Source organism: Lonchura striata, chromosome 19 (assembly GCF_046129695.1).
Source record: "Lonchura striata isolate bLonStr1 chromosome 19, bLonStr1.mat, whole genome shotgun sequence".
NCBI classification, from domain to species: domain Eukaryota; kingdom Metazoa; phylum Chordata; class Aves; order Passeriformes; family Estrildidae; genus Lonchura; species Lonchura striata.
In genome coordinates, this window is record NC_134621.1 from 11838430 (window position 1) to 11861508 (window position 23079).

The 23079-nt window shown below is 62.1% G+C and overlaps 4 protein-coding genes across 6 annotated transcripts; 3 read left to right on the top strand and 1 right to left on the bottom strand.

Moving 5' to 3' along the window:
• The first annotated feature begins 147 nt into the window (after window positions 1–147).
• Window positions 148–1889, top strand: SOCS3 (suppressor of cytokine signaling 3). Its single transcript, XM_021534162.2, has 2 exons — window positions 148–246; window positions 801–1889. The coding sequence occupies exon 2, from the start codon at window positions 868–870 to the stop codon at window positions 1495–1497; it is 630 nt and encodes a 209-aa protein (XP_021389837.1). The 5' UTR covers window positions 148–246; window positions 801–867; the 3' UTR covers window positions 1498–1889.
• Window positions 1890–14314: 12425 nt separating this feature from the next.
• On the top strand, window positions 14315–16587 carry LOC110472466 (uncharacterized). Its single transcript, XM_077787426.1, is given in 10 exon segments — window positions 14315–14358; window positions 14360–14423; window positions 14566–14641; window positions 14732–14815; window positions 15021–15235; window positions 15384–15505; window positions 15507–15519; window positions 15690–15873; window positions 16192–16400; window positions 16402–16587. Coding segments are annotated over 10 exon segments (1155 nt in total). The 5' UTR covers window positions 14315–14353; the 3' UTR covers window positions 16585–16587.
• A 416-nt stretch (window positions 16588–17003) lies between these two features.
• Window positions 17004–19785, bottom strand: AFMID (arylformamidase). Of its 3 annotated transcripts, XM_031506368.2 has the most exons (11): window positions 19660–19785; window positions 19459–19549; window positions 19281–19385; window positions 19160–19208; window positions 18908–18993; window positions 18757–18829; window positions 18376–18473; window positions 18138–18216; window positions 17855–17984; window positions 17503–17607; window positions 17004–17399 (listed from the first exon to the last, which is right to left on the bottom strand). In XM_031506368.2, the coding sequence occupies exons 1-11, from the start codon at window positions 19687–19689 to the stop codon at window positions 17370–17372; spliced, it is 876 nt and encodes a 291-aa protein (XP_031362228.1). In that variant the 5' UTR covers window positions 19690–19785; the 3' UTR covers window positions 17004–17369. The 3 variants fall into 3 exon arrangements, with proteins under 3 accessions (XP_031362228.1, XP_031362227.1, XP_077643553.1); XM_031506367.2 differs by lacking the exons at window positions 18908–18993; window positions 19160–19208; XM_077787427.1 differs by lacking the exons at window positions 18908–18993; window positions 19160–19208 and having other exon boundaries at window positions 17004–17607.
• A 272-nt stretch (window positions 19786–20057) lies between these two features.
• TK1 (thymidine kinase 1) lies at window positions 20058–23010 on the top strand. Its single transcript, XM_021534158.2, has 7 exons — window positions 20058–20142; window positions 20440–20471; window positions 20556–20669; window positions 20749–20842; window positions 21171–21260; window positions 21345–21464; window positions 21574–23010. Exons 1-7 carry the CDS (start codon window positions 20077–20079, stop codon window positions 21727–21729), a joined length of 672 nt encoding a protein of 223 aa, XP_021389833.1. The 5' UTR covers window positions 20058–20076; the 3' UTR covers window positions 21730–23010.
• The last annotated feature ends 69 nt before the right edge of the window (window positions 23011–23079 follow it).

Genomic DNA, 23079 nt, shown 5'->3' on the forward strand with positions numbered 1-23079 from the left:
TCGGGGCCGGGGCCGGAGGGGCCAGGCCGGGGGCCCGGGGCTGGCAGAGCAGGGGCTGGCGGGGCGCCGGGGGGCCGGGCCGGGCGGGGCGCGGGCGGTGCCGCCGCGTTACAAGAAGCCGCGCAGTTCCAGGAACCCGAGGGCGGGCGTTGCGCCTGCTATAAGAGACCGCCCCGGGCCGCCTCGGCAGCTTCGCCGCCGCGCACCGGCCCCGCTCTGCCGCCGAGACCGGCTTCCGCGCCCCAGGTACGGCCGCGGGAGGGAGTTCAGGAGAGGACGGGGGGGACAGCCGAGGATGCCGGGACCTTCGTGGGGGGAGATCGCCGAGGACCGGGGATGCCGGTGATGCCCAGGGAAGGGGATCGCCGGGGATATTGGTATCTCAGCGGTGGCCTGGGGTAACGGTGTGCCCCCGGGCGTAAGAGAGCAAGAGCCCATCAGAAGCGCTGCTCCTAGAGAAGGGAAAGAGCGGGAGACCGCAGGTGTGCCCGTGCTCCCGGGAAGGAAGAGCTGGGGACGGGAGTGTCGGTGTCGCGAGAGGACAGTCGCCGGGAAACGGGGGCTGCCGGTTCGTCCGGGAAGGGAGAGCCAGGGATGAGTGCTGCCGATTCCCAGGAAGAGAGAGCTGGGCAGGGGGGCTGCCGGCTTTTCTGGGAATGAGAGCTGGGGAAGAGGATTGCCGGGAACCGGCAGCGCTCTTGCTGAGGGAGGATAACAGCCAGGGACTCGGGGTGTAGGTGTTCCCGGGAAGGGAGAGTCGGGGACCGGAATGCCGGGACTCACCGCTCTCTCTGCCGCAGGTGATGGTGTAGCAACGGCTGCTGCTGGCAGCAGCATCCAGAGCACACGAAGCTGGCTCCCTGCGCCATGGTCACCCACAGCAAGTTCCCCGCCGCCGGGATGAGCCGCCCCCTCGACACCAGCCTGCGCCTCAAGACGTTCAGCTCCAAGAGCGAGTACCAGCTGGTGGTGAACACCGTACGCAAGCTGCAGGAGAGCGGCTTCTATTGGAGCACGGTGACAGGTGGTGAGGCCAACCTGCTGCTGAGCACCGAGCCAGCTGGCACCTTCCTCATCAGGGACAGCTCAGACCAGAGGCACTTCTTCACCCTCAGTGTCAAGACAGAGTCGGGCACCAAGAACCTGCGCATCCAGTGCGAGGGCGGCAGCTTCTCCCTGCAGAGTGATCCCCACAGCAGCCAGCCCGTGCCCCGCTTTGACTGCGTGCTCAAGCTGGTCCATCACTACATGCCACCCACACCCTGTGCCGTGCCTGAGCAGCCTGGGGGGGCCCTGCACCCCAAGCGCACCTACTACATCTACTCAGGCGGTGAGAAGATCCCCCTGGTGCTGAGCCGCCCTCTCTCCTCCAGTGTCTCCACCCTGCAGCACCTCTGCCGCAAGACCGTCAACGGGCACCTGGATTCCTATGAGAAGATGACTCAGCTGCCAGCCCCCATCAAGGAGTTCCTGGACCAGTACGATGCCCCTCTCTAAGGGGCCAGTGGAGCAAGGTTTCATGCTACAAGCACAAGAGCAGGGGACAGGCACAACGCCCCACCGGCACCGGCAGGGCATGCTGAGTCTTTCCGTCCGGGAAGGAGAAAGGAGGAACTGGGGCAAGCTGCCAGGGGCTCAGGGCTGTGGCCAGCATAGCTGGGCACCCTTTCTGCTGGGGGGACTCCTCATCAAGAATGACACCTCCTCCCCACGGGGAAGAAGATGGCTCCAACCAGACTGTGGATGTTACAGTGAACCCATTGGCAAAGCCCCTGTGGGCTTGGGCAGCCAGGACAGCTCCCATAGCATGGGGGAACATGCACCCCACCAGCCCCATCCTGGGGTGTCCTTTTGAGAGCCCCTTCCACCCTCAGAAATGGAAAGCACTGGAGCCCAGGAGTGCCTGATCACTTTTCCTCAGTTTTAAGGGGAAGGTGGTTTTTTTGCCCGTACTGTACCACTTGCTGCCTCCTTGTGGGTGAAAGCTCCTTTCACATCAAGCCCCAGACTAAGAGGTCGATGCCTTTGCCCCACATTGCCATTTTCCAGGGGACTAAGCCTTAATATCCCTCCTGCCCCATGGTCTGGGTTAGTGCATGTCAGCTGGTGACGTGACAGCTGTGCAGTGAGGGTCCTGCTGATGTGCTGTGAAGCTGGAGAGGAAGTGTCGCATCCCGATGCTGCTGAGTCCCACACAACCGCATCTGCAAGGATCACCCCGAGGACACTGGGCCCTTACTCCCTACAGTCACACCCCACCTCTGCCCAGCCATTCCTGCAGACCCCGGCTGTGCTGCTCTGCAGGGCACCAATTCCCACAGGAACACAGCAGGACGATCTCCTGGAGTGTGTCATCTCGTGAGTGCTTTTCTGCGTCTGCCCAGAGAAGTGGTTGGGTTTTCTGGCTTTTTTAAGTTTTTATTCTTATTTTTTTAACCAAAGGGATGTTTACAGGCCAACGTGAATCACTGTCTTTTATAAAGATTCCATCTTCACCTCCAGCCTTGAGGGCTGAGCAAAACAATGCTTGAAAATTCAACCAAAACCAAACTCAGATGAAACTTTGCACATATTTATATTTATATTCAGAAAGAAAATGTTTCCATAATTTATAATAAAGAGCACTATTTTTTAATGAAAACCATCAGATTTGGTTTGATTTCTCTCTCGCACCCCTGAGGCTGCTTGGCTCCGGCACAATGCTGGGATGTGTTTACACCACGTAAGCACCGTTTCCTGGAGCCACTGTCCACGCCGGGTGATCCCGCCGCGGTGACTCAGCCCGGGTGCGTAAGCTCTGCCCCAGCACTCAGGTATGTCTTAGCCCTGCGACGTCGCTCCGTCTGCCAAGCCACAAGGATGGGATCTGCTCCTTGCTCGCGCACATGGTGCAACCACGGGACAGCAGACATGGCCCTGGGCACAGGAGGGGCCAAGCTGGTGGCCAAGGCTGGCCTGTGGCACAGCCCCAGTGCAGTGCTCGTGAAGGGCTGAGCAAGTCCTGCCTTCCCCCAGCCCTGTTTTGGCACATGCCAGGGTGAGGAGCTGCAGGAGCGGGGATGAGACATGGGTCAGAAAGGGTCCGCAGGTGCTCCCTCTGGGAGTGTAGTGGGCTCGGGGTAGGAGGTGCCAAGATACTGTTCACCCCCACAGCGCAGAGAGAAATGCTCTGTCCTGTGCAGAACCCCAGCTGGGCACAGATTCCCAAGGGAGAGGAGAGGATTAAGTTCTCCTGGGGATGTCCTTGCCCCCAGAAGCACCTGTCCTCCACTGCTAGGGGCATGAAGTACGTGTAGGAATAAACCTGCAGCTGCGTCTGGCTGGTGTGCAGTGCAGTGCCTGGCTGAAGAGTTGAATGCAGGCATGTGGGTGATCCCCTGGGAGCAGGTCAGCCCCCCAGAACTCCCCCAGAGCCCCTGCCTGTGAGGAGCAAGCAGTGCCCAGGTGCTTTGTGCAATCTCCACACTGTAGGTATTATGCCTGGCATCATGAGCAGTGCTTCTGCCCCTCCAGGGAACCCCAGCTGCTGGGAAAAGGATTTCCTTAGGAATCAGCCTGGACCAGAGGGATGGTGAGTGTGCCAGTCCAGGCTGTGGGCATGGCACAGTCCCAGTGACTATTTTGGGGCCACTACGTGTGGCTGTGGCACGTGTGCTGCTAGAAGTGCCATGGCCTGCCCAGGCACCCACTACAGCTATGCAAGGAATGTCCATGCGCACAGGTGGCTGCCTGCCAGGCCCTGCTGAGGCACATCCCTGAGTTTAGAGCTCCCAGCAGCACCGGTGACACCCGGCCCATGCCAGTGATGGGGTGGGAGCAGTGCTGCAGGCACAGCAGCCCCCAGCTGGCAGGAGCATTACCACTCCCCCAGGCAGAATGAGGCAAACCAGGGGATGAAAATCAGGGCCCTGGGGGTTTATGAGCATACCCAGCCCTCCCGGCAGAGCAAGGGGTCCACAGCACTTCATGGTGGGGCAGAGTGGGAAGTTGCCCCCAGGAACAGCAGCCCGGCTGCCCACAGTGACCCAATCCATGTCCTCCCAGCCAGACCCCTGCCTTCCCATCTCTGTGGGAACAGCCCCAGCTTCTTCACTTCCCAGAAGGGCCCTGGCATTGCCGACCAAGGGCCTCTTCCCTCACGGTGCTGCAACTCGTGGCTGAATCAAGAATCCGGGAAGCTCCGCCAGCCCTGCGGGTTTCTTGGAATAAAGCCAAGCTCGCGGCAGCAGTGACGCGGCAGCCGGCGGGCAAATCCCTGCTGAAGGTTTCACAAACCTCTCTGCTCCAGAGCAGCTGAGCGGACTTGGTCCTGCATTTCGTAAGCAGCCTATCAAACATGTCCCACAGCCAGTTCCCCTCTGCCCTTCACCAGGGCTGGGGGTAGCTGAGGTCCCTCTGGGAGGGTTCCTGGATAGGCAAGATGTTATCAAGGTGATCAGACCCTGTCAGCGTGTGATGGTGCCAGGAGCCAGCTGGGAATTCGCACAGGGCTCCAGAAGCAGGGCTGGGACATCGGCATCCTGTGGCTCTCCACATTCCAGATCTCCTGGGGCTGGGCACCAAGCAGCACCAGCAGAACAAAGTGCAGCTGTAAGTGCATGCCCCCGGTGCTATCAGTTCCTCCATGATGTGACAGTGGCCATGCAGAGCAGGGTGAGGGCAGCAAGCCCAATGAGAGCCCGACAAGGTGCTGTGGCACGGAAGGGTGGTCAGGCAGGGACAAGCTGCTGCCCCACAGCCCCTGTAATACCCCGTCTTGCCTCAGCCTGGCCTCCCCATGGGGTGCAGGGTAGCCACCAATGCTTCCCATCACACTGCTGGCTCATTACTGGCACAAGAAGCAAGTGTCCACCGGGATGGTGAACCTGAACTCTGTGGGGTCAGGGGTGCAGGAAACCTGCTCTGGTGTGTAACCAGGCTCTGCAGAGCCAAAACAGGAAACCACCGCAGCCGGAGATTGCTGCGGGCACAGCAGCAGAGGGCTCGGTCAGTACCGCAGCTCTGCTGTGGCTACACCAACCATGCAGAAAATCCAGCTGGTCACAGAGAAGGAGGGCAGACCCATGAAGGCTGCCTAGCCCCACACTGGCACCCCAAGGAAGGCAGCAGTGGACACAACACCAGAGGTCCCTGAGGCAGCAGAGCCAGGCAGAGAGTTTGCCATGAACACCCTGACCCCGCGGCACTCCCTTCACGCACTTCTTCCTGCTTGGCTCTGCAGCGCGAGGACATTCCCACATCTACCACCGTTTCCCAGTAGAATGCAGGAAAGGGCTGTGCAGCAGCTGGGAACTTACTGTAAATGGCACCACCTGCTCCTTACATGGCAATTGCTCTGCAGGCTAGGGCACAAGGACATTTGGGAACAGGCACTGGGACATCTGCTCCCAGTGAGCTGCCAGGAAGCACAAGCAGGAGCTCCTCAGCAGAGCCCAGAGCTGGCAGTGGTGGTCCCAGCTTCAGGCCTAGGACAAGAGGCAGCTGCTTGGGCTGGAGAAGGAGCAGGGCTGCAACTTTATGTCACCAGAACCCCTCAGTTCCACAACTGCCCCTCATCTTGGGCCTCTGCACTCAAGATACTGCTCAAAGTCCCTGTGCTGGTAGCAGCTCCGCTGCCAGTGACCTAGAGCAAAGTCTTGGTGGCTGGGGGAGCCATGGGGGTTGGCTTGGCCCTGACTCTCCCTGGGCCAGGTAGGGCTATTATCAGGCAGGGAGCAGGGGGTGGCAGCAAGACGCCATGCCCAGGCCAGGAAGTATTTTGAGATGCAGCAGAGTCCAGCAGGCTGTGTACGTCCCCATGGAAACTCTACTTTGTTGCTGCTTCCCCAGCCAGACCCGCGCTACCTCCAGGGAGCCAGCAGCTGTGGATTCCTCACTCCTTCCATCAGCAGCTAGGAGAGCTACTCTGCCCCAGCCCCCCCGCCCCCTGCTCTCTACTCCCTGGCAGAGACCCGGGCCCAGGGCTACGCCGCTCTTGCACCTGCACTCGCAGGGAGCAGCGATGTGCCAAGCATTGGCTGTGGTCACTCCTGGGCACATGGCATGCCACGGGAGGTCCCTGTGGGTGCTTGGGCAGCAAGCTGCCAGCTGCCTGGGGTGAGCTTGCCGAGCGCAGCACAGAATCCTCTGCTGACCCTGGCAGAGCAGCCATAGGCAGGTGTCAAACCTTAGCCCTGGAGGATCCCTTGGCCTCGCATCAGTCCTGGCCTCGGCAACAGCACAGGAGCCAGCAGTGGCAGAGCCACACATGTGGCTGGGGATGGAGCTCCTGGATGTGGGACCCTGTGTCTGCAGTCACACCCTGTCCTCCTCGCCTGGCCCCTCCAGCCACACCAGTTGGGTATGGGGTGAGGGTTGCCAGCGGCGCCACTTGGGTGATGATGGGGAGTGTGGCTGGCAAAGGGCACAGCTGGAGCAGATGCTCCCCAGGAGGACCCAAGGGCCCCGTTTCAGCATTTAATGAGTGGGAATGGGAGTGCTTTACTGTAATTCCAGTAATTACATTGTTCATCCTTGGCAGCCAACGCCAGTTGGTGTCCAGCGCCATGGGATCGCGATAAGCCACCTGGCAATGAGGCTTGGCAACACGCTGTGCTGCCGGGCAGCCAGCCAAGGCAGGGCAGGGAAGGGCTGCGGAGCAAGGTGTGAGGTACGGTAAGGGCCCGCCCCGGGAGTTCCCGTCACTGCCACTCAGGTGGTGGCCAGGAGGGCCCTGGTAATCCGGAGTTGAGCCCACACAGCTGGGGATTCCCAGCCCACTGAGGTCCTGGCAGGATCTTAGCAGCCACTGATCACTGTGGAATCCCCAGAACACACCAGGCCTGCTGGGCACTGAGCTGGTGCTGCCAGCAGCAGGATGTTCCAGCCACATGTGTGGTGGGGGTTTGGGGCAGCAAGGTGCCAGCAGGCTGGAGGGACTCTCACCCACCAGATGCAGGAGGGGAAGGGGAGGAGGCTGCCTGTCGCCCCAAAGGACCTGGCGTCCCACCCTGCCAGCGCTCTTGCAGCTTCCAGGCAGGCAGGCAGGCGCTGGCCCTGGCTCTTTCCTGCCATCACCCACCCACTCTGGCTCAGCTGTGGTATCCCCAGGTGGTCTTCACTGGTTCTCGGGGCCAGTTAGGATTAGGGACAGTTGGCACCCCAGGGACGGAGTGGGAGCCCTGCTGAGTCATCACTTCACTGTTCTCGTTTTTCCATCGTGCTGTTGTGCATTTGCTGGAAGCCAGCTCAGAGCCATGACTAATCTGTTCTCAAAACAAGCACAAAGCAAGCGTGAGGTTTGTGCAAAGCCACGGGGAGGAGGTGGAATCACAGCACGGGGCTGGACTCAGGAGGCAAGATGCTGGAGCAGCTGGGTATGCTCAGCCATGGAGCAGCCCTGAAGGCAGCAACCTCCTGTGTAGGGAGTGGGCACAGCAGAGGTGGGCAGGGGCACTGAGGACCCCTAACCTTCCCTCCCTACAGCTGGGCTGGGGTTCAGGCAGCATGCTGGAACAGGCTGCAGCATGCAGGGCAGGCAGGCGTGGGCCATCAGCACTCACAACCCCACGTACTATGGCCAGAGCTGGGGCTCTCATATGGGTTGTTTTGCCTTATGGGGAAGCCACTGGAGGGGGAGGCCAGGGAGGAAGCACATTGATTTGCTGTTATTAAAACCAGAGCTGCTGTCGGGAACTCCACAGTCTGGCTGCCCTCACATGCTTCCTGGAAAAGGCTGTCCCGTGTGCCCTCACCAGCGGGAGATGAGGCCCCCAAAGCACCTGGCAACAGCAATGGCCTGCACCGGGTTTGGGTGCCAGCCGGGGCAGGGAGCCAAGGATTCAGTTTTGCCCTTGGTGCCCACTGCTCTGCTGCCCAGCAGTCGGTTCCCAGTCGCCTACTGCCTCCCTGGCCCTGCTCAGCAGCCCCGGTGCTTCCTGCGGTGCTCAGGGCAGCCCTGTGACCCCACGGCGGGTGGCAGGACGGGAGCAGTGGCACCCCGGTAAACTGAGGAGTGTTTTACTGGAGAGGCAAAGTCATCGCTTCCAGTGGGGGATGAATCACCCCTGTCAGGAATTCTGCCCGGGGGCTTTTCTGTAAGAGCATGGAATTTCAACACTGGCAGCCCGTGCCCTCCCGGGTCCCCCCTTCTTGCACAACCTCTCGCCGGGGTTGCTGTTCCCAGCCCGGCTGAGGAGCGCGGGTCCTGCAGAGGGTCCCTGCCCGCGCACGGAGCGCGGCCCCGCAGCCTGTAGAGAGGCGGCCGGGCAGGGGCCAGGGGTTCCAGCGCGCCGCGGCTGCCCGCTCGCAGAGCTGCCACCCGGTGCCCCACAAAGCTGCCCCTGTCGCCAGTGGGTCCCCAGGGGCCGAGGGCTCCCCAGTGCCGCCCCCGCTCAGCACCGCGCTGTCACTGCGCTCAGCGTGGAGCCTCCAGCTGCACTCGCACCCACGAGCGGTGCGAACCGAGGGGAAGTGGAGGGGGTCAGCTCCAGCGCGGGCTCCGATGGAGCATCTTTCCTCTGCTACGACCAGGCACATCTCACCCCCATTAGGGCTGACGATTCCCCAGGCTGAGAGTATGGGGAATGTTGGTGGGGTTGGAGGCATGAGGCTGCAGATGGAGGGGCAGTCCCTGGAAAACCCCTGCCAGCTGCTGCTGCCACCATCCTGGTGCTGTCCTGCTGTGGGGGGACATCATTGGCCCAGGGGCTGCCCCACCATGGGCCAGGCTACTAGAGAGAAGGCGAGAAGGGGGCTAGAGCTTTCCCAGCAGACTGTGGTGGCCCTGAGGAGCCCTGCAGCCATGCTGGGACTGGGGGTTCTCCGAGTTTCAACACACAGCAGAAAGTCAGTGAGAACTCAATGAGATCAGAGGTGGTTTTGGATAAGGGGGAAGCACACTCAGAGCAGGAAATGAAACATCACCTTTGAGACTTGTGGCTCCTCTCAGCCCTGCACAGCACAGGTGGGCTGTGCTGGCTCCCAACCAACCATCCCACAGGTGAGAAAAGCAGAACGAATGGCTGTAGGAACCCAAAGATAAGCGTCCCACTTCCCAGCATCTCCTTTCCTGGACACAGGGCTGCCAAGAGCAGCTATTCCCAGGAGACCCTTCACAATGGGAACCTGCTCCTGGTTACACTTGAAGGGGCAGGCCCCAGGCCACAGGACCTGCAGCCCTGGCAGTGTCCTTGTGCCAGTGACAGCCAGCACATCTGCCAACATGGCTTCAGCACAAAGGGCCCACACGCCAGCCCTGCCCCTGTGGCGTTGCTTCCAGCAGAAGGAAGCAGCAAATGCTATCCCAGGGGCCTGGATGATTTGCCTGCCCCATTTTGCATGCCTGAGTTTGCCCGGGGATGCACAGCCACAGCCCCCCACCCCAAGGCAGGGCAGGATCATCATCCCAGTTCAGAGCACCCAACAGTCTCTCTCGGTCTTGGCAAAAAAAGTTGGTCATGTGGGAAAGATCAGGACAAGGTACTTCAGCCATAGGAAGCAGCTTTATTTTTTGCTTTGCACTCTCTGCCATTCCTGGAAATGTGTGAAGTGGCTGCCCTGACCTACCTGGTGGGAAGAGCCCCTTTGGCCCACTCAGCCCCTGCCCCTCTCCACCATGCCAGGATGTTCCACTCCCAGAGGGACTCCCAGGACCCACAAGCTGAAGTCCCATGCACCAAGATCGAGCAGCTCCATACCAGCCCCACACATCAGCTCCAGGCTGATTTATAGAAACCCAGTGCCTGGGGCTGACAGTGCCTCCTGCCAAACCTCATTAACGGCTGGCCCGGGAGAAGGCAAACAGCTCATGCAGCAACAAGGAAATCCTTGTTAAGCATTTCGGGCCATGCAAGGCACTTCACCCCATACCCAGGGGAGAGGGAGGAAGAAGAGGAGGTGAGAAGGAGATGCAGGCTACAAGCCCCAAACTGGCACCACCCTGGCATTCAGGAGAACCAAGGAGACATAAAGGGACATATCAGGGTCTGCACAGGGAGGGAGCCCGCAGGATGGGGTGTGAGCCGGGGGGAAGCAGGAAGCTACATGGGCATGATGGGGGCACAAGACTTCCACTGAGCTGCAGAACCCTGCCTGCCCCTCAGTGTCCCCTGCTCCCAGCAACACCAGGCTCCCCACACAAAGTGCTGGCCATGGGTGCAGTGAGCTCTGGGCACACTGGGCAGCATGAGAGCCAGAACCAGTGTGCCAATCCACAGTGGGCATGGGACACCAGCACGGCTGGCCTGTGGACCCGGCACTGGCGTGCTCCAGAGCAGCATCAGTGACCTGCATCTGCCTGCCCCACGTGTGGCTCAGGATCTATTTCATCATCTGGAGAAAAGCATTTACTGCCAATAAACGGGCTAATTAATTCTCCTCAAAGACCTCTCAATTATTCATCTCGGGCCACAGAGAAAACAATTAGAGCACTTACCTCAGCCCTGGCTCAGCCAGTGTAGCAGCTGGTGGCAGGCAGGGCACGGCAGGGACGGCCCGGAACGGTTCTCGGCACGGACCCCTGGTGCCTGGCCATCCACGGGTTTGCCCACCCAGCCAGAGCATCCCCGTGGCGAGCTGGAGCAGGGATGTGGAGCAACCAGCCTTTAGCTGTGACAGGCTCCAGCGCTCTGCCAAGGTGCCCCAAAGCTCCTCCAGCACCAGGGCTGTCCCAGGGACCCCCGGCTGCTCCCTCCCCACAGCCCCCAGGCAGCCCGCACCGGGGTACCCTGTGCAGAGCGGCTTTCTCCCCGACCGTTCTCCGGCTCCTTGGCCCTTGGGATGTTGGATCTGCTTTGCAGAACAGCCCCTGTTCAGGAGCACCCAGAGAAGGGAAACCCTCGGCACGGGGGGCACGATGGGCTGGGGGAGGCCGCTCCCGGCACGGCCGGAGCCCACGAGGGCAGCGGCCGCGAAGGCCCCGGCGCCGGGCCCGTCCCGGTGCCCGGCGGCTCAGGCCGGCCCCGCAGTGGCGCCGCCGGAGCCCCGAGGAGCGGGGCTATCGACGCCCCGGGCCTGGCGGGCAGAATCCTCGCAGATCCCCGGAGCCGCCGAGCCGGGCTGGGCGGGCAGAACCCGGCGGGTCCCAGGCTCAGAGACGCCCGTCGGGCGGGCACCGCGCGGCCGGCCGGGCCGGGAAGGGTTAAGGGCGGCCGGCGCCCCCCCGGCGCGGAGGCCGGGCCTGTCGGGAAGCCGGGATCTCTGCGGCGGTTTTACTGGAAAAGTCGCTGCCGGCGGAGGGGGGGCACCCGCGGCCTCGCAGGCTGGGGACGGGGCACCGGGCCGGACCATGCGGCTACCGGGCTCCAGCAGCGGCCCGCGCGGAGCTCCGACCGAGGCTCCCCGGGGCACCTGCGGCTCCCTCGCCGGCCACGGCCCCGGCAGCCCCGGGCCTGTCCCGGGCCGAAGCACGGCCGGTGCCACAGCTCGGGACATGTCACCGGCACCCCAGGAGTGCGGCGGGGTCCCGGTCCTGGGTGCCCTACCCGACCCGGCTGAGCTTGGAGCCAGCGCTCCTGGTGCTCCTGGGCATCACCCTGCCGTTCCCGGCAGCAGAAAACTGCTCGGCTCCGTGGCTCAGGACCCTCGACGGCGATGGACGGCAGCTGCCTCAGCCCAGATGGGACCAGGGCTCTCCAGAACGGGCAGGGCCAGTGACACCCGTTGGGACGAGCCATGGAGCCGACAGGGCACACAGGGTGAGCAGCACGGGCAGCATGGACAGTGTTGCTGCAGGGCTCACAGACTGACAGGAAAGCACCCTGAGCTCATGGTGAGCACGTTGTGGCCATGGCCAGGTCCTGAGTCAGCCCTCGGCGCTCAGCACAAGACCCCCGGGGCATTGCCTGGGCCACTGACAGCTCCATGGCCGCAGCCACCGGCTCTGCTTAGGAGGATGGGAGCAGAGCCCACTGCCACCCTGTCCCAGGGCACTCATGTATGCCAGGGGCAGAGGGCTCAGCCCCAGCCCGATGATGCCCCGGGAGGAACAGCGCTCTGCCTCCCCCATCCCACAGCCCCTCCTGCAGCCGGGATGTGCCCTGGCTCAGCCCCGGGGACATGCTGATCAAACAGCTGGGCCTGGCAGGCCTGGGATGGGGCTGCCAGTGGGGCTGGTAGCAGGGGGGGCCCAGCTCCGGGAATCGGCCCCAGTGGTTGCCAGGCCTGTGGTAGGGAGGGGGGAAACCCGATCCTCCGCGGTGGGATCTGGGCTTCACTCCTGGCTCCCCAGCCAGGCCTCAGCTGCTAATTTTAGCCCTGGGGAGCCACGACTGGAGCAGGAGCTGAGCCCAGGGGGGCAGGGGCTTAGCCCGCCACAGGAGCTGGTGTGGGCAGGTGGTGACTGCAGTCCTGTGGTGCAGTGTGGTCCTGGGTGAGCCCCTGCTAGTCCCCAGTTGCCAGCCAAGCCCCTGGCCAGAAACTGGCACTGCCCACCCTCTGCCCAGCTCCCGTGGCGTCCATTCAGCTGCTCCACATAAGGCTACAAGCGCTTCCATGGTGCTGGCCGCATCAAGCCCCACCATGGCCCTGCTGGGTCACAGGGAGGGGTAGCTCTGTGGGTGCTGGTAGCAAGGGGGGACCCCCAAGGACGTCCCAGACCAAAGTCCCAGGGAAAGACACAGGGCTGAAGGACAAGGGGCTCTGTGGAAGACACCCAGCCACACTGCACAGTCCTGCAGAAGCTGTGGCTGCTGCCCAGTGAAGGAGCCCCTGCTTGGCTGCAGACCCTGACTGGGCTGGGGGGACTGCCCACAGCAGAGCCCTGAGCTGCCCTTCAGCTCTGGGCACACCAGGGCAATCAACCCATCAGGTGCCATGGGAGTGTGGCTGGGAAGGTCATGATGAGGGGTGCTTCAGCCATCCAGCCCTTCCAGGCAGAGAAAGTGGCTCCAAAGCCTGCCCTGCCCTACATCAGCTGCCCCAGGTGGAGCGGGGGAGATCCCTTGCCTGGGGCCCCACAGCTGCTGTTCCCCCAGCCCTTCACCTGCGGTGTGACCGGCTGCACTGCCCAGCACTTACTGGAAGAGGAAGCTGCCGGGAAGGCGGTGTGTGTGGCGGGGCAGCTTTGGGGAGGCTCAGCTGGGCTCAGCAGCCGGCACAGCTCAGCTGTCCATGCTCCCAGGTCCAGGGCCAGTAACGGGAAGCGTCTGCTCCCAGTGACGGTAAATCAGATCGGGGAGATTAGAGGCCTTTTTGCCTAATCATGAGCAGCTTGAAGTTGGAGGACAAGTTCCTGGAACAAAGAGGAAATGGAGGCAGTAAATAAAGAAAAACTGTTAACATGTGGCCCTGCGTGTGAAAAACGTCTCATGAAGGACTGTTTATGGCTCACTCATCTGCGGGGCTGACAGCGCGGCGGGGGGTGACAGGCGATAGTGAGGGAGGGGGCTCCATGGACAGGGGCACAGGCAGGGGGATGGGCAGAGTGGGCACCGGTGTGGTGGCTGAAGGGGGCTCAGGATAGGGAACCTGGGGCCACCAAGGCTGGGGGGCACGTGGCAGATGGAAGAAGGCAGCAGCTTGGTGGCTGGAGCACACAACACTCACAGGGGGACAGGGGCTGAGGGTAAGAGGCACCTTAATGCACTTGCTCTATTGATCCCCTGCAAATGCCATGAGAGGTGCTGCGTGCTGCAGTGGTGCCCCCGCCGTGCTAGCAGCAGGGCTGCTCCAGCGCAGCGGGGGGAGGTGAGGGGGTCTCGCTGCTGCTTTGGATACTCGCCCTCCTGCTGAGGGGCAGTGGAGATTTCTGCCAAGAGGCCGGTGGGTCCCCTCAGAGAAGGCAGAGTGCCGAGACTTGTGAAGCTGCCCAGAGATTCAGAGCACCGCTGCAGCGCCAGCCCACCTGCAGTGCCATGGGACAGCGCATCGGCTGCTGCCAGGGCAGACGCAGCCAGAGCCGGAGCCAGTTCCCAGCGCCCAGACGATCCCGTGCCAGCCTCGCTGGCAGCGGGCGCAGCGGGGCGGGAGCAATTCCTGCTCAGCCATGGAAAAGACTCCGCAGGATCCCCCTGGCGCTCCCTCCCGTGCGACACCCAGGATGGGGAGGGGCCGCGGGGCAGTGCGGGGCCGGGGCAGCCCCCAGCGTGTTCCCCAGCGCCAGAGTGGTGGGGGATGGAGGGATGGGGGCGTTCCGAGGCAGCCCCGGTTGGCGCGCGGTGCCCCGTTCCCGCCCCGTATTCCCGGGATGCGCGATCCCGCCCCCGCCCGGGAGCCCTTGCGGGGGGCGGTCCCGGCCATGCGGGTGGTGCTGCGGTGGGGGCGGCTGCCCGGGCCGGGGAGGATGACCGGGGAGACGGAGCCGCGGGGTTCCGCCGCGGCCCTGCCGTTTGTCGTGGACCTGCGGAGCGACACGGTGACCCGGCCGTGCGCGGTGATGCGCCATGGCCCTCGCCACCGTGGGCGATGACGACTACGGGGAGGACCCGGCGGTGAACGGGCTGCCTGCACAGCCCCCGACCCGGGGGCAGTGGGATGAGGGGCCCGGAGCGGGACTGCGGGCAAGCCGGGACCTCTGGGGTCCCCATGCCCCTGGGCCTGCCCAGCGCCAGCCCCCCAGGACATCCGTGTCCCCGCGCAGAGCTGCAGCGCCGGGCCGCGGGGACTGTGGGGTCGGAATCGGCTCTGTTCGTGCCCACGGCCACCGTGATGAACCTCATCGCCGGCGAGTCCGGGGCTGCATTCGCAGCCCCTCGTGCCCCCAGGCTGTGGGATGCTGCCCGTGGCTCCCTCCCTCACGGCCCTTCTCTCCCAGCGATGTGCCACTGCCAGCGCAGCGGGGCTCAGCCGTCCCTGGGCCAGGACGCCCACCTGCACCTCTACGAGCACGGCGGGGGCCGTGGCGGTGGTTACGATGGCAGGAGGGCGGCTGCGTGCTGCCCTTCTCTGCTGCCAGGGCCCGGCCGGGCAGACGATCCGCTGCCAGGGCATCCTCTGGATCATTGTCCCAAGACACGGGCTGCAGCACGAGTGGGGGCTGTACACACCTGACAAGAGGGGACAGAGGGCTGGAGCCCCCGTGCACCACGACTGTCCCCTGCCAGCTCTGTGCTCTCCCCTGCCCTGGGCACAGGTCGCCGGTGTGCACTCCCAGTCACTGCCAGATCTGCCAAATGGCACGTTTGACCAGGATCAGCTGGAGCTGACTCTCTGTGAGGCCCACAGCAGCCGGTACCACACGCGTCCTGAGCTCATCTGTCTGGAGAACATGCACAACTCGTGGGGGGGCCGGGCACTGTTCCTCACCTGTCTCAGGCAGGTGAGAGCACACAGTTGGTCCTGGCACAATCCTGCCTGGCATGGGCAGCTGGGCCCTGCACAATGACACTGCGGGGACACTGAAGCTCAGAGATGGCTTGTGGTGTTCCAGTGGTCCTTCCCAAACCAGCTGTCTCCCTGACTCCCAGGTCTGTGGGCTTGCAGACCATTACAGGCTGTGGGTGCACATGGATGGCGCATGACTGATGAATGCAGCAGTGGCCCAGGGTGTGGAGCCAGCTCAGATTGCCCAGCACTGTGACTCTGTCCCGCTGCTTCTCCAAGGTTGGCTTGTGTGGGGAGGGGTCCCCAGGGCTGGCAGAGGACAGCACAAGCTGGAGTCTGGCCCTTGTTTGCAGGTGTTAGGCTAAGAACACATCTGGCAGGCTGGACCCCAGCCCAGGAGGGGCAGCTGCCCCTGGACAGCTGGAGTGACCCTGTTGGTGGTTCTGCAGGGCATGGGCGCCCTGGCTGGTGCGGTGTTGGCAGGGTGCAGGGAGTTTGTCGCCAAAGCCTGGCGTGTTCGGAAGCTGCTGGGCAGGGGCATGGGAGCGCTGGCAGCTGCTGCCCACCTCAGGCTGCAGCAGGTGAAGGTGACGCTGCACAGAGACCACAACAATGCCTGGAACTTTGCAGAAGGTACCTCGGGTCCCCTGAGTGTGCTGGGATGTAACAACACACCTGGCACTGCCCAGCAGTGCTGCTGTAGTGGTGGCTTGGACACCATCCCTGGATGGCCACACTGGGTCTCCAGCTGGGTGAGGATGCTGCTGGGATCCTCACCTGGCTGGAGTGCCAGGATCATGCCATGAGCGTCCCTGTGCTGTGCTTGGTGACTCTGGTACCACATGGAGGGAGAAAGGGCTCTCCTTCATCCAGAACCTGGGGCGGGGCTGGGGCAGGCAGCCTCTTCCAGGTAGCTGGGCAGTGAGCTTGCATCACCTTGGCCTCCCACAGGTAGCCATGCGCTGGACTCTCCCCTCTGCTCCATCACCCTGGCCGCAGTGGAGACCAACGTTGTGATGGTAAATGTCCAGGGCACCTGGCCGTCCCCTGCCGAGCTCTGCGAGCACCTGCGTCCCATCAGCAAGGAGGAGGAGGCTGAGACCAGGCAGACTGTCAGCATCTTGCTGCTCCCCTGGTCGGCACAGACTGTACACGCCTTCTTGGTACCGCAACGTCTCAGCCCGTGACACTGACCTCACAAGGAGAAAGCTGGAATTTGTGGCCAGGAAGTATCAGGAGGAATTGGCCTTGAGACTGCATCCAACGCCTCCAGCACTGGGAGAGCCTGAGCATTCTGCCAGCCCCTTTGTGCTCCAGATGTGTTTCCAGCCATCTGAAAATTGACATCAGCCCTCACAGGCAGCCTGACAAACCAATGTGAGCCTAGCCTAGTGGAGACCCCAGCTCTTGAGGCAGTCAGTGCACAAAATAACATCTTTTGGTGGTACTGTAGCTGTGCAGGGTGTTTTTTCCTCAAATGTGCTCTTTTCCTTGCTCTGCAACAGGGACATCATCACAGCCAAGGTCCCCGTGGAGGGACAATTGCTCTTGAGGACATGGAACCATCTCAGCCACCAGAGTTTCTGCACAGCAATGCCAAGGTTTGTGTCTGGTCAAGACTGTCCAAGGACTGGCCCAGATGGCTGTCACTTGCATTCACAGAGGCTTATGTCATTCTGTCCCGCAGCAGCAGGTGGGCTCCCCAGGCTTCCCTGTCATGTTCTGGGTTAGCAAGTCCCAGAACTCTGCACTGGAAGAAGGGATTCTCTCAGCAGCAGTTGCTTTGGGTGTGCACTCACTGGGTCCCTGGGAAGCACTACCCCAGGCAACAGTAATTCCCATTTTATTCTGTATTGCCAGTGTGCAGTTTAAAGGGCACTGGGGGAGCAAACTTCATGACCTAGCTGCCCAGACAGAGCCTTGCAGCCCTCAGTCCCCTGCGCTCCAGTGAGCAAGAGCACCACAGGGAAGGGGCACCAGCCTAGGCTGGGCAGAATGGAGAGGGCACAGTGCAGGTCTCAGACAGTGGCGGCCCTGTTAGATGGAGGAGGCAGCAGGCAGGGGAACACCAGATGCCCCTTGCCACCACACAGGGGCACCATCTCCATGTGTTTACTCCCGAGGTGCCATCATGCTCTTGAAATCATGTTCAGAATCACCTGGGATGAGGAACCAAACCCTGTGAAAAGCCCCTGACCCTGCACCTCCCCACAGGGAGGTGGCAGGCCACCTGATCTGCCTTGGCACAGCCCTCCTGCCTACCTGAGTGAGGACGTAGCTGTCCTCTGACAACTTCTCAATGATGTCAAAGTGATCCACACCAGCCAGATCCAGCAGCGAGACAGACCAGCCGGCTTCGCGCAGGGCCTGTAGAGAGAGCAGTGCCACAGGATGGACCCCAAACTCCACCTGCCCTGGACAAGCAGCAGGAATAATGTCTTGACAAGGACTGGTGTCCTCTTGTGAACCAGAAACTGCTTTGGATCAGCACAGAAGCTCTTCCTCCCGGTTGGGCAAGTTGGTGAGGGCTGCCTGGAGCAGTGTCCCCACCAAAGCCGAGCAGGGTGCTGCTGGAACTCACCTGGCCATGCTCCTGCAACCGCCTGATGCTCACCTGGCTGTACTCCTGTGACTGCCTGCGAAACTCTGGGGAGTCATGCTGGGCCACAGCCACAAGCATCTCACAGGCTGCTGGCGCTGCTGGGGTGACATGTCTCATGGGGCTGTTCCTCTGGGCCACCTCCCTGCAGGAGTCACACCGATGGCAGCTGATGCAGCCCTTCGCTCCAAGAGCGCCCGTGCTGTCAGCTGGACTCCCCAGCTGGGGCAGAGTGGCTGCCTGACACTGCCTGCCTGTCCTCTGTCCCCATGGCTGTCCCCACAGCATGGGAGCTCACCGGCTCATGTTCAGAGCGTCGTTCACATAGGTGTGCAGGATGGGCTCCAGGTCATACAGACCGCTCACCAGCACCGCTCCTGGAGGCAGAGGCATTGGCAGGTGAGGAGCTGCAGCCTGGGTGGCTCCCACAGCCCTGGGGACCTCACAATCAGTTAGCATAATCAGCCCCACAGCCTTGTCCCAGGTGTGGGGACCAGTTCTTCTCCCCACCCTGTTCTGGGACATGGCGACACTACCTTTGATATCTGGCACCACTTGGAATTCCGTCCAGTCTGTGGACAGCACCATGGCTGCCAGGTGGGCCCCTGCCGAGTGTCCGCACAAGTAAATGCCTCTGGAAGGAGGGAGCAGTGAGCCAGTAGGAGGGAGTGACTGAGAGGGACACCTAGGGACACCTAGGCACGCTTTGCTCTGTGCAGAGGAGGTGGCACAGCCTGAATTTGTCAGCTCAGATGTTTCCCAATCTATCAGCTGCTGCCCTCTTCAGTGACAGGAGATTGTGGCCACAGGCACTGCCCAGTGCTTTGACTGAGGTGCCAAATCCTTTGTCCTGCTGCAGGCTTTGTTTGCCTCCTGGCTACTCCCACAGACCAAGCCCTGATCTGGGAGCTGCCCACCTGTTCCTGGGGTACCGCTCCACCAGGAAGACGAGGCTGCGGCGCACCTGCAGCACCATCGTGTCCATGTGGCCTGGGCAGAGGACAAAGGGCAGGGTTGGAGGGCGCTGGGCTGCGCAGGCAGCTGCAGCCTCTGCAGGGCAGCACCTACCTTTAGGGGCTATGTCGTACCCCACCGCCACCACTGCCACGCCCTGCGACACCAGCGGAGGGGCTGCAAACCCCGAATTGTCTTTACTGGGGGGAGAGAGATGCTGACAGGCTGCGGGAGCCAGGGGCTGCAGGGCCAGCTGGGGACTGGTCAGACCCCCTGTACCCAGAGCAAGCCCCAGTGTCAGGAGAAGGGGTCAGCAGGAACTGGTGAGGGGGTCCCTTCCCGGGAAACCCCTCACCGACAGCCCACCTCAAGCACTGCCAGTATCCGCCATGGATGTAAACCAGAACCGGGAAGGCTGTGCAGCACAGTGCGGGATGAGCCGGGTGTCCACCCTGCCCGCTCCCGCCCCCGCCACCCCGTCACTCACTTTCAGAAGGGGCCGTGGGTAAATAGATGTCCAGCTTCTCCCCGTCCCCGATGCCATAGGGCACGTGCAGCAAGGTCCGCGTGCTGGCCCGGGCCCGTTCGGTTCCTGCGGGGGGAGGCGGTGGAGCACGGTGCCGTGGCACCGAGCGCGGCCCCTCTCCCGGCGCCACGATCCCCACCTGCCGCCGTCACCGCGAGGTGGGCGTCAATGATGGTGTCCCGCTCCAGGCGGGGGGACCAGCGACTGGGAGAGTAATGGTCCTCCAGCGCCTGCAACGGGAGGCAGCGGGGCAGCTGCGGGGCCACGCGAAAGCCCCCAACCGGCGGCCCGGACGAGAACCGCGCTCTGCCCACCCGCGGGACCTGCCTCGGGGCCCTACCTCCGCGGACATGTCCCGCCACCCACCCATCGTGGAGCCGCTCCCGGGGCCGCTCCCGGGGCCGCTCCCGGGGCCGCCTGCCCGCCGAGGGGCGGGGCCTGAGCGGGAGGTGGGCGGACGGACGCGCTCCCATTGGTCGCCCCGGAGGCGAGGTCCGAGTTCGGGGGCGGGGCCAGACCGTGGAGGCGGGGCCAGAGCCTGGGGGTGGGGTCGCTCGCGACCGGGAGGGCGGAGCCGGCGGGCAGAGGAAAATAAAAATTTTGGCGCCCTTGACCTCCATTGGGCAGCACTGCCTCGCGGCGGCGCAAGCCCTTTCGCGATTGGCTAGCGCTGTGGCGCGTGGGGGAGAGGCCTCCTCCGATTGGCTGACGGGACCGCGCCGAATCGGCGCGCGCGGGCTCGAGCCGGCAGTCCGCCATGAACTGTCTGACGGTGCCCGGTGTCCATCCCGGCTCCCCTAGCCGGCCCCGCGGGCAGATACAGGTACGGTGTCGCCCCGGGACACGGGCTTGGGGCAGATACGGGTACGGTACTGCCCGGGGCACGGGCTTGGGGCAGATACGGGTACGGTACTGCCCGGGGCACGGGCTTGGAGCAGATACGGGTACGGTACTGCTCCGGGAACGGGATGGGGGCAGATACGGGTACGGTACTGCTCCGGGAACGGGATGGGGGCAGGTACAGGTGCCGCGCCGGGCTGAGGGGTCTGCGGGGACCCCCGACTGGGTGGAGCCGGGACTTCTCGCTGGCTGCTGCTCTGACCGCGCCGCTCTGCCCTAGGTGATCTTCGGGCCCATGTTCTCCGGAAAGAGGTAGGCGCGGAGCGGGAGGCGCAGGGCTGGAGCACGGGAAGGCAGCGGGCTGAGGCTGAGGCCCGCTGACACTGTGTCTTGCAGCACGGAACTCATGCGGCGAGTGCGACGGTTCCAGCTCGCCCAGTACCAGTGCCTGCTGGTGAAGTATGCCAAGGACACGCGCTACAGCTCTTCCGGGGTCTCCACACACGACAAGTGAGCTCCCGGGGCAGGAGGACACCCCACTTCCACGGGGCTGCCTGGCCTGTCCACCTCACTCCCTCCCTACCCACAGGAGCACCATGGAGGCCCTGCCCGCTGGGCTCCTCCAGGACGTCTACCAGGAAGCACTGGGCGCTGCCGTCATCGGCATTGATGAGGGCCAGTTCGTAAGTGCTTGGCTGGGGTGGGTTTGCTGGGCTCTGCGGGACACAGACTCCTCGGTACACCCTGTGCACACCAAGGCCTGTCCTTTGTAGGAAGGGGGGAAGTAGTGCCCTGAGGCAGTTTGATCCATATGGCCTGTGCTTACAGTCAAAGCCTTCTTCCCTATAGTCCCTGCAGCAGGACAGTGGGACTGCAGCCCATTTCACAGGCAGGGCACATGGCTCTGATTTTCCTTGTTCCTGGTGCTGCTGTCTGGGCATGCACTGTGGGATCTGGAGCCAAGTGCTGCCCCCTGCCCCCCTTCTTTACAATGTGTCTGTACCCCTCCAGTTCCCAGACATTGTGGAGTTCTGCGAGACAATGGCCAATACTGGGAAAACTGTCATTGTTGCTGCTCTGGATGGAACTTTCCAGAGAAAGGTAAAACATTCATTGTGGCACAGCAGCTGCTTTGGGACCCTTGTGGAACCCACCCAGCAGCATCTTCCCTGCTGTCTCACACAGGCCTTTGGGAGCATCCTGAACCTGGTGCCACTGGCAGAGAGCGTGGTGAAGCTGAACGCTGTGTGCATGGAGTGTTTCCGGGAGGCCTCCTACACCAAGAGGCTGGGAGCAGAGCGGGAGGTGAGTCACTTTGAAACAGAAACTGTTTCACCTTTCCAGTCCTGCTGGTACAGAGAGACACCCTCCAGAGAGCTGGGCTCTGCAGTCACTCCCCAAATTTCCCTGCCAGGTTGAAGTGATTGGAGGAGCTGACAAGTACCACTCCGTGTGCCGAGCCTGCTACTTCCGCAAGCGACCCCAGCAGGCTGGGCCAGAGAACAAGGAGAACATGCCCCTGGCCCTGAGGCAGCTGGAGACAGCTGCCCCTCGGAAGATCTTCACTTGACTGCTGGGAAAATGGAGGGGAAGGGAGCTCAGTGCTGTGGCTCACAGGCACGGGGTCTGCCTCTCTGTACTTGAACAAACTGTTCAGTGCCTCAGCCCTGCCTACCCAACCTCCCTGCACCAAGCGCCATAACTAAAGATCCACCAAACCTGATGCTGGTAGAAGCTGAAGCAAAAGCCTGGCTAGAGTGAATTTCCATCTCAGAACAAGAAGAGAGACAGTTACTGATGCTGCCACACACAGGCCCTGGGGCACTGCATGTCAAGCTGGGCCACAGTGCTGCTGCCACTCACTGTGGCTCTGGCCAGCTCTCCCAGTCTAAGCATGCTCAGGCTGGCACTGCTGCTTCTGGTGCCTGTGAATGCAGCCCTTCTCTCTTGTGCACTGTTGCTTAATTCCAGGTTTCTCAAGACAATGTACAGCCATTAGTATTTTAACTGCAATTTTTAGCTTCCTTCTTTAACTGTCTGAGGTAACTTGTCCCTTTCCACAGAGCTGTGACACAGCTTTTAAACTGACACAAGGCAGCCCAGGCCTGGGCAGGCCCCCAGCTTCTCTGTCAGCATGCTCACTGGTGTCAATTATTGTTGAAACAGAAGAAGGTGGAGAAGGCGTAGCAGCTAACTCTTCTGAGGTGTTGAACCTCAAAGGGCTGGCTGTATTCTAGCAGGCTGTGACAGACTCGTTTGGGGGAGCTGGTCTCAGGAAGAGCCTCCTCCAAATTCAGAGCAGTTTTTCTCAGGTTCAAGGCTGCTGCTTCCACTTTGGTACTATGTTACCTGTGAGAGGTTTGGAGGCTCAGAGTTTGAACCAATTATTCCAGGGAAGATCCAGCTGCTTGGTAAAGGGGCTCTCCTGAGGAGCTGCTTCTCTGCTCTAGTCATGTCTCTTTCTTTCTCCTCAGCCTTCCAAAATTCTTGAGGCTGACTCATAGTCTGCTCTAACCTGACTGAAGGGTCCTCTTCCCTCTTTGTTAGACTTAGATTCTGGAAGGTTGTTGCTTCCTTAGTCCCTGCAGAAGTGTTTTTTTCCAGCATCCACAGGCTCCAAGCAGTAGTCCTTTGTTCTAGCTAGGCCAGACCTCTGCATCTGAGTCCAGGGTTGCTGTTTGCCTGTGCCCTGGAAGGCTCCAAGAGCTGCCTGAAGTCCTCCTGCTGCCCCCATGTTACAGGTGAGAATTATTGTATTCACAAGCACTTGATTACCAGGCCTGGGCTTTTCCCCCAGGGCTGGAGAAGGCTCTGCTGCTGCTTTAGGTTAATAAATAACTTAATGAACCCATGTATGTTTTTTACCAGAGCATTTTTACCAGTCCTGGCTGTGACCAATGAGACAGCATGGGCTGGTCAC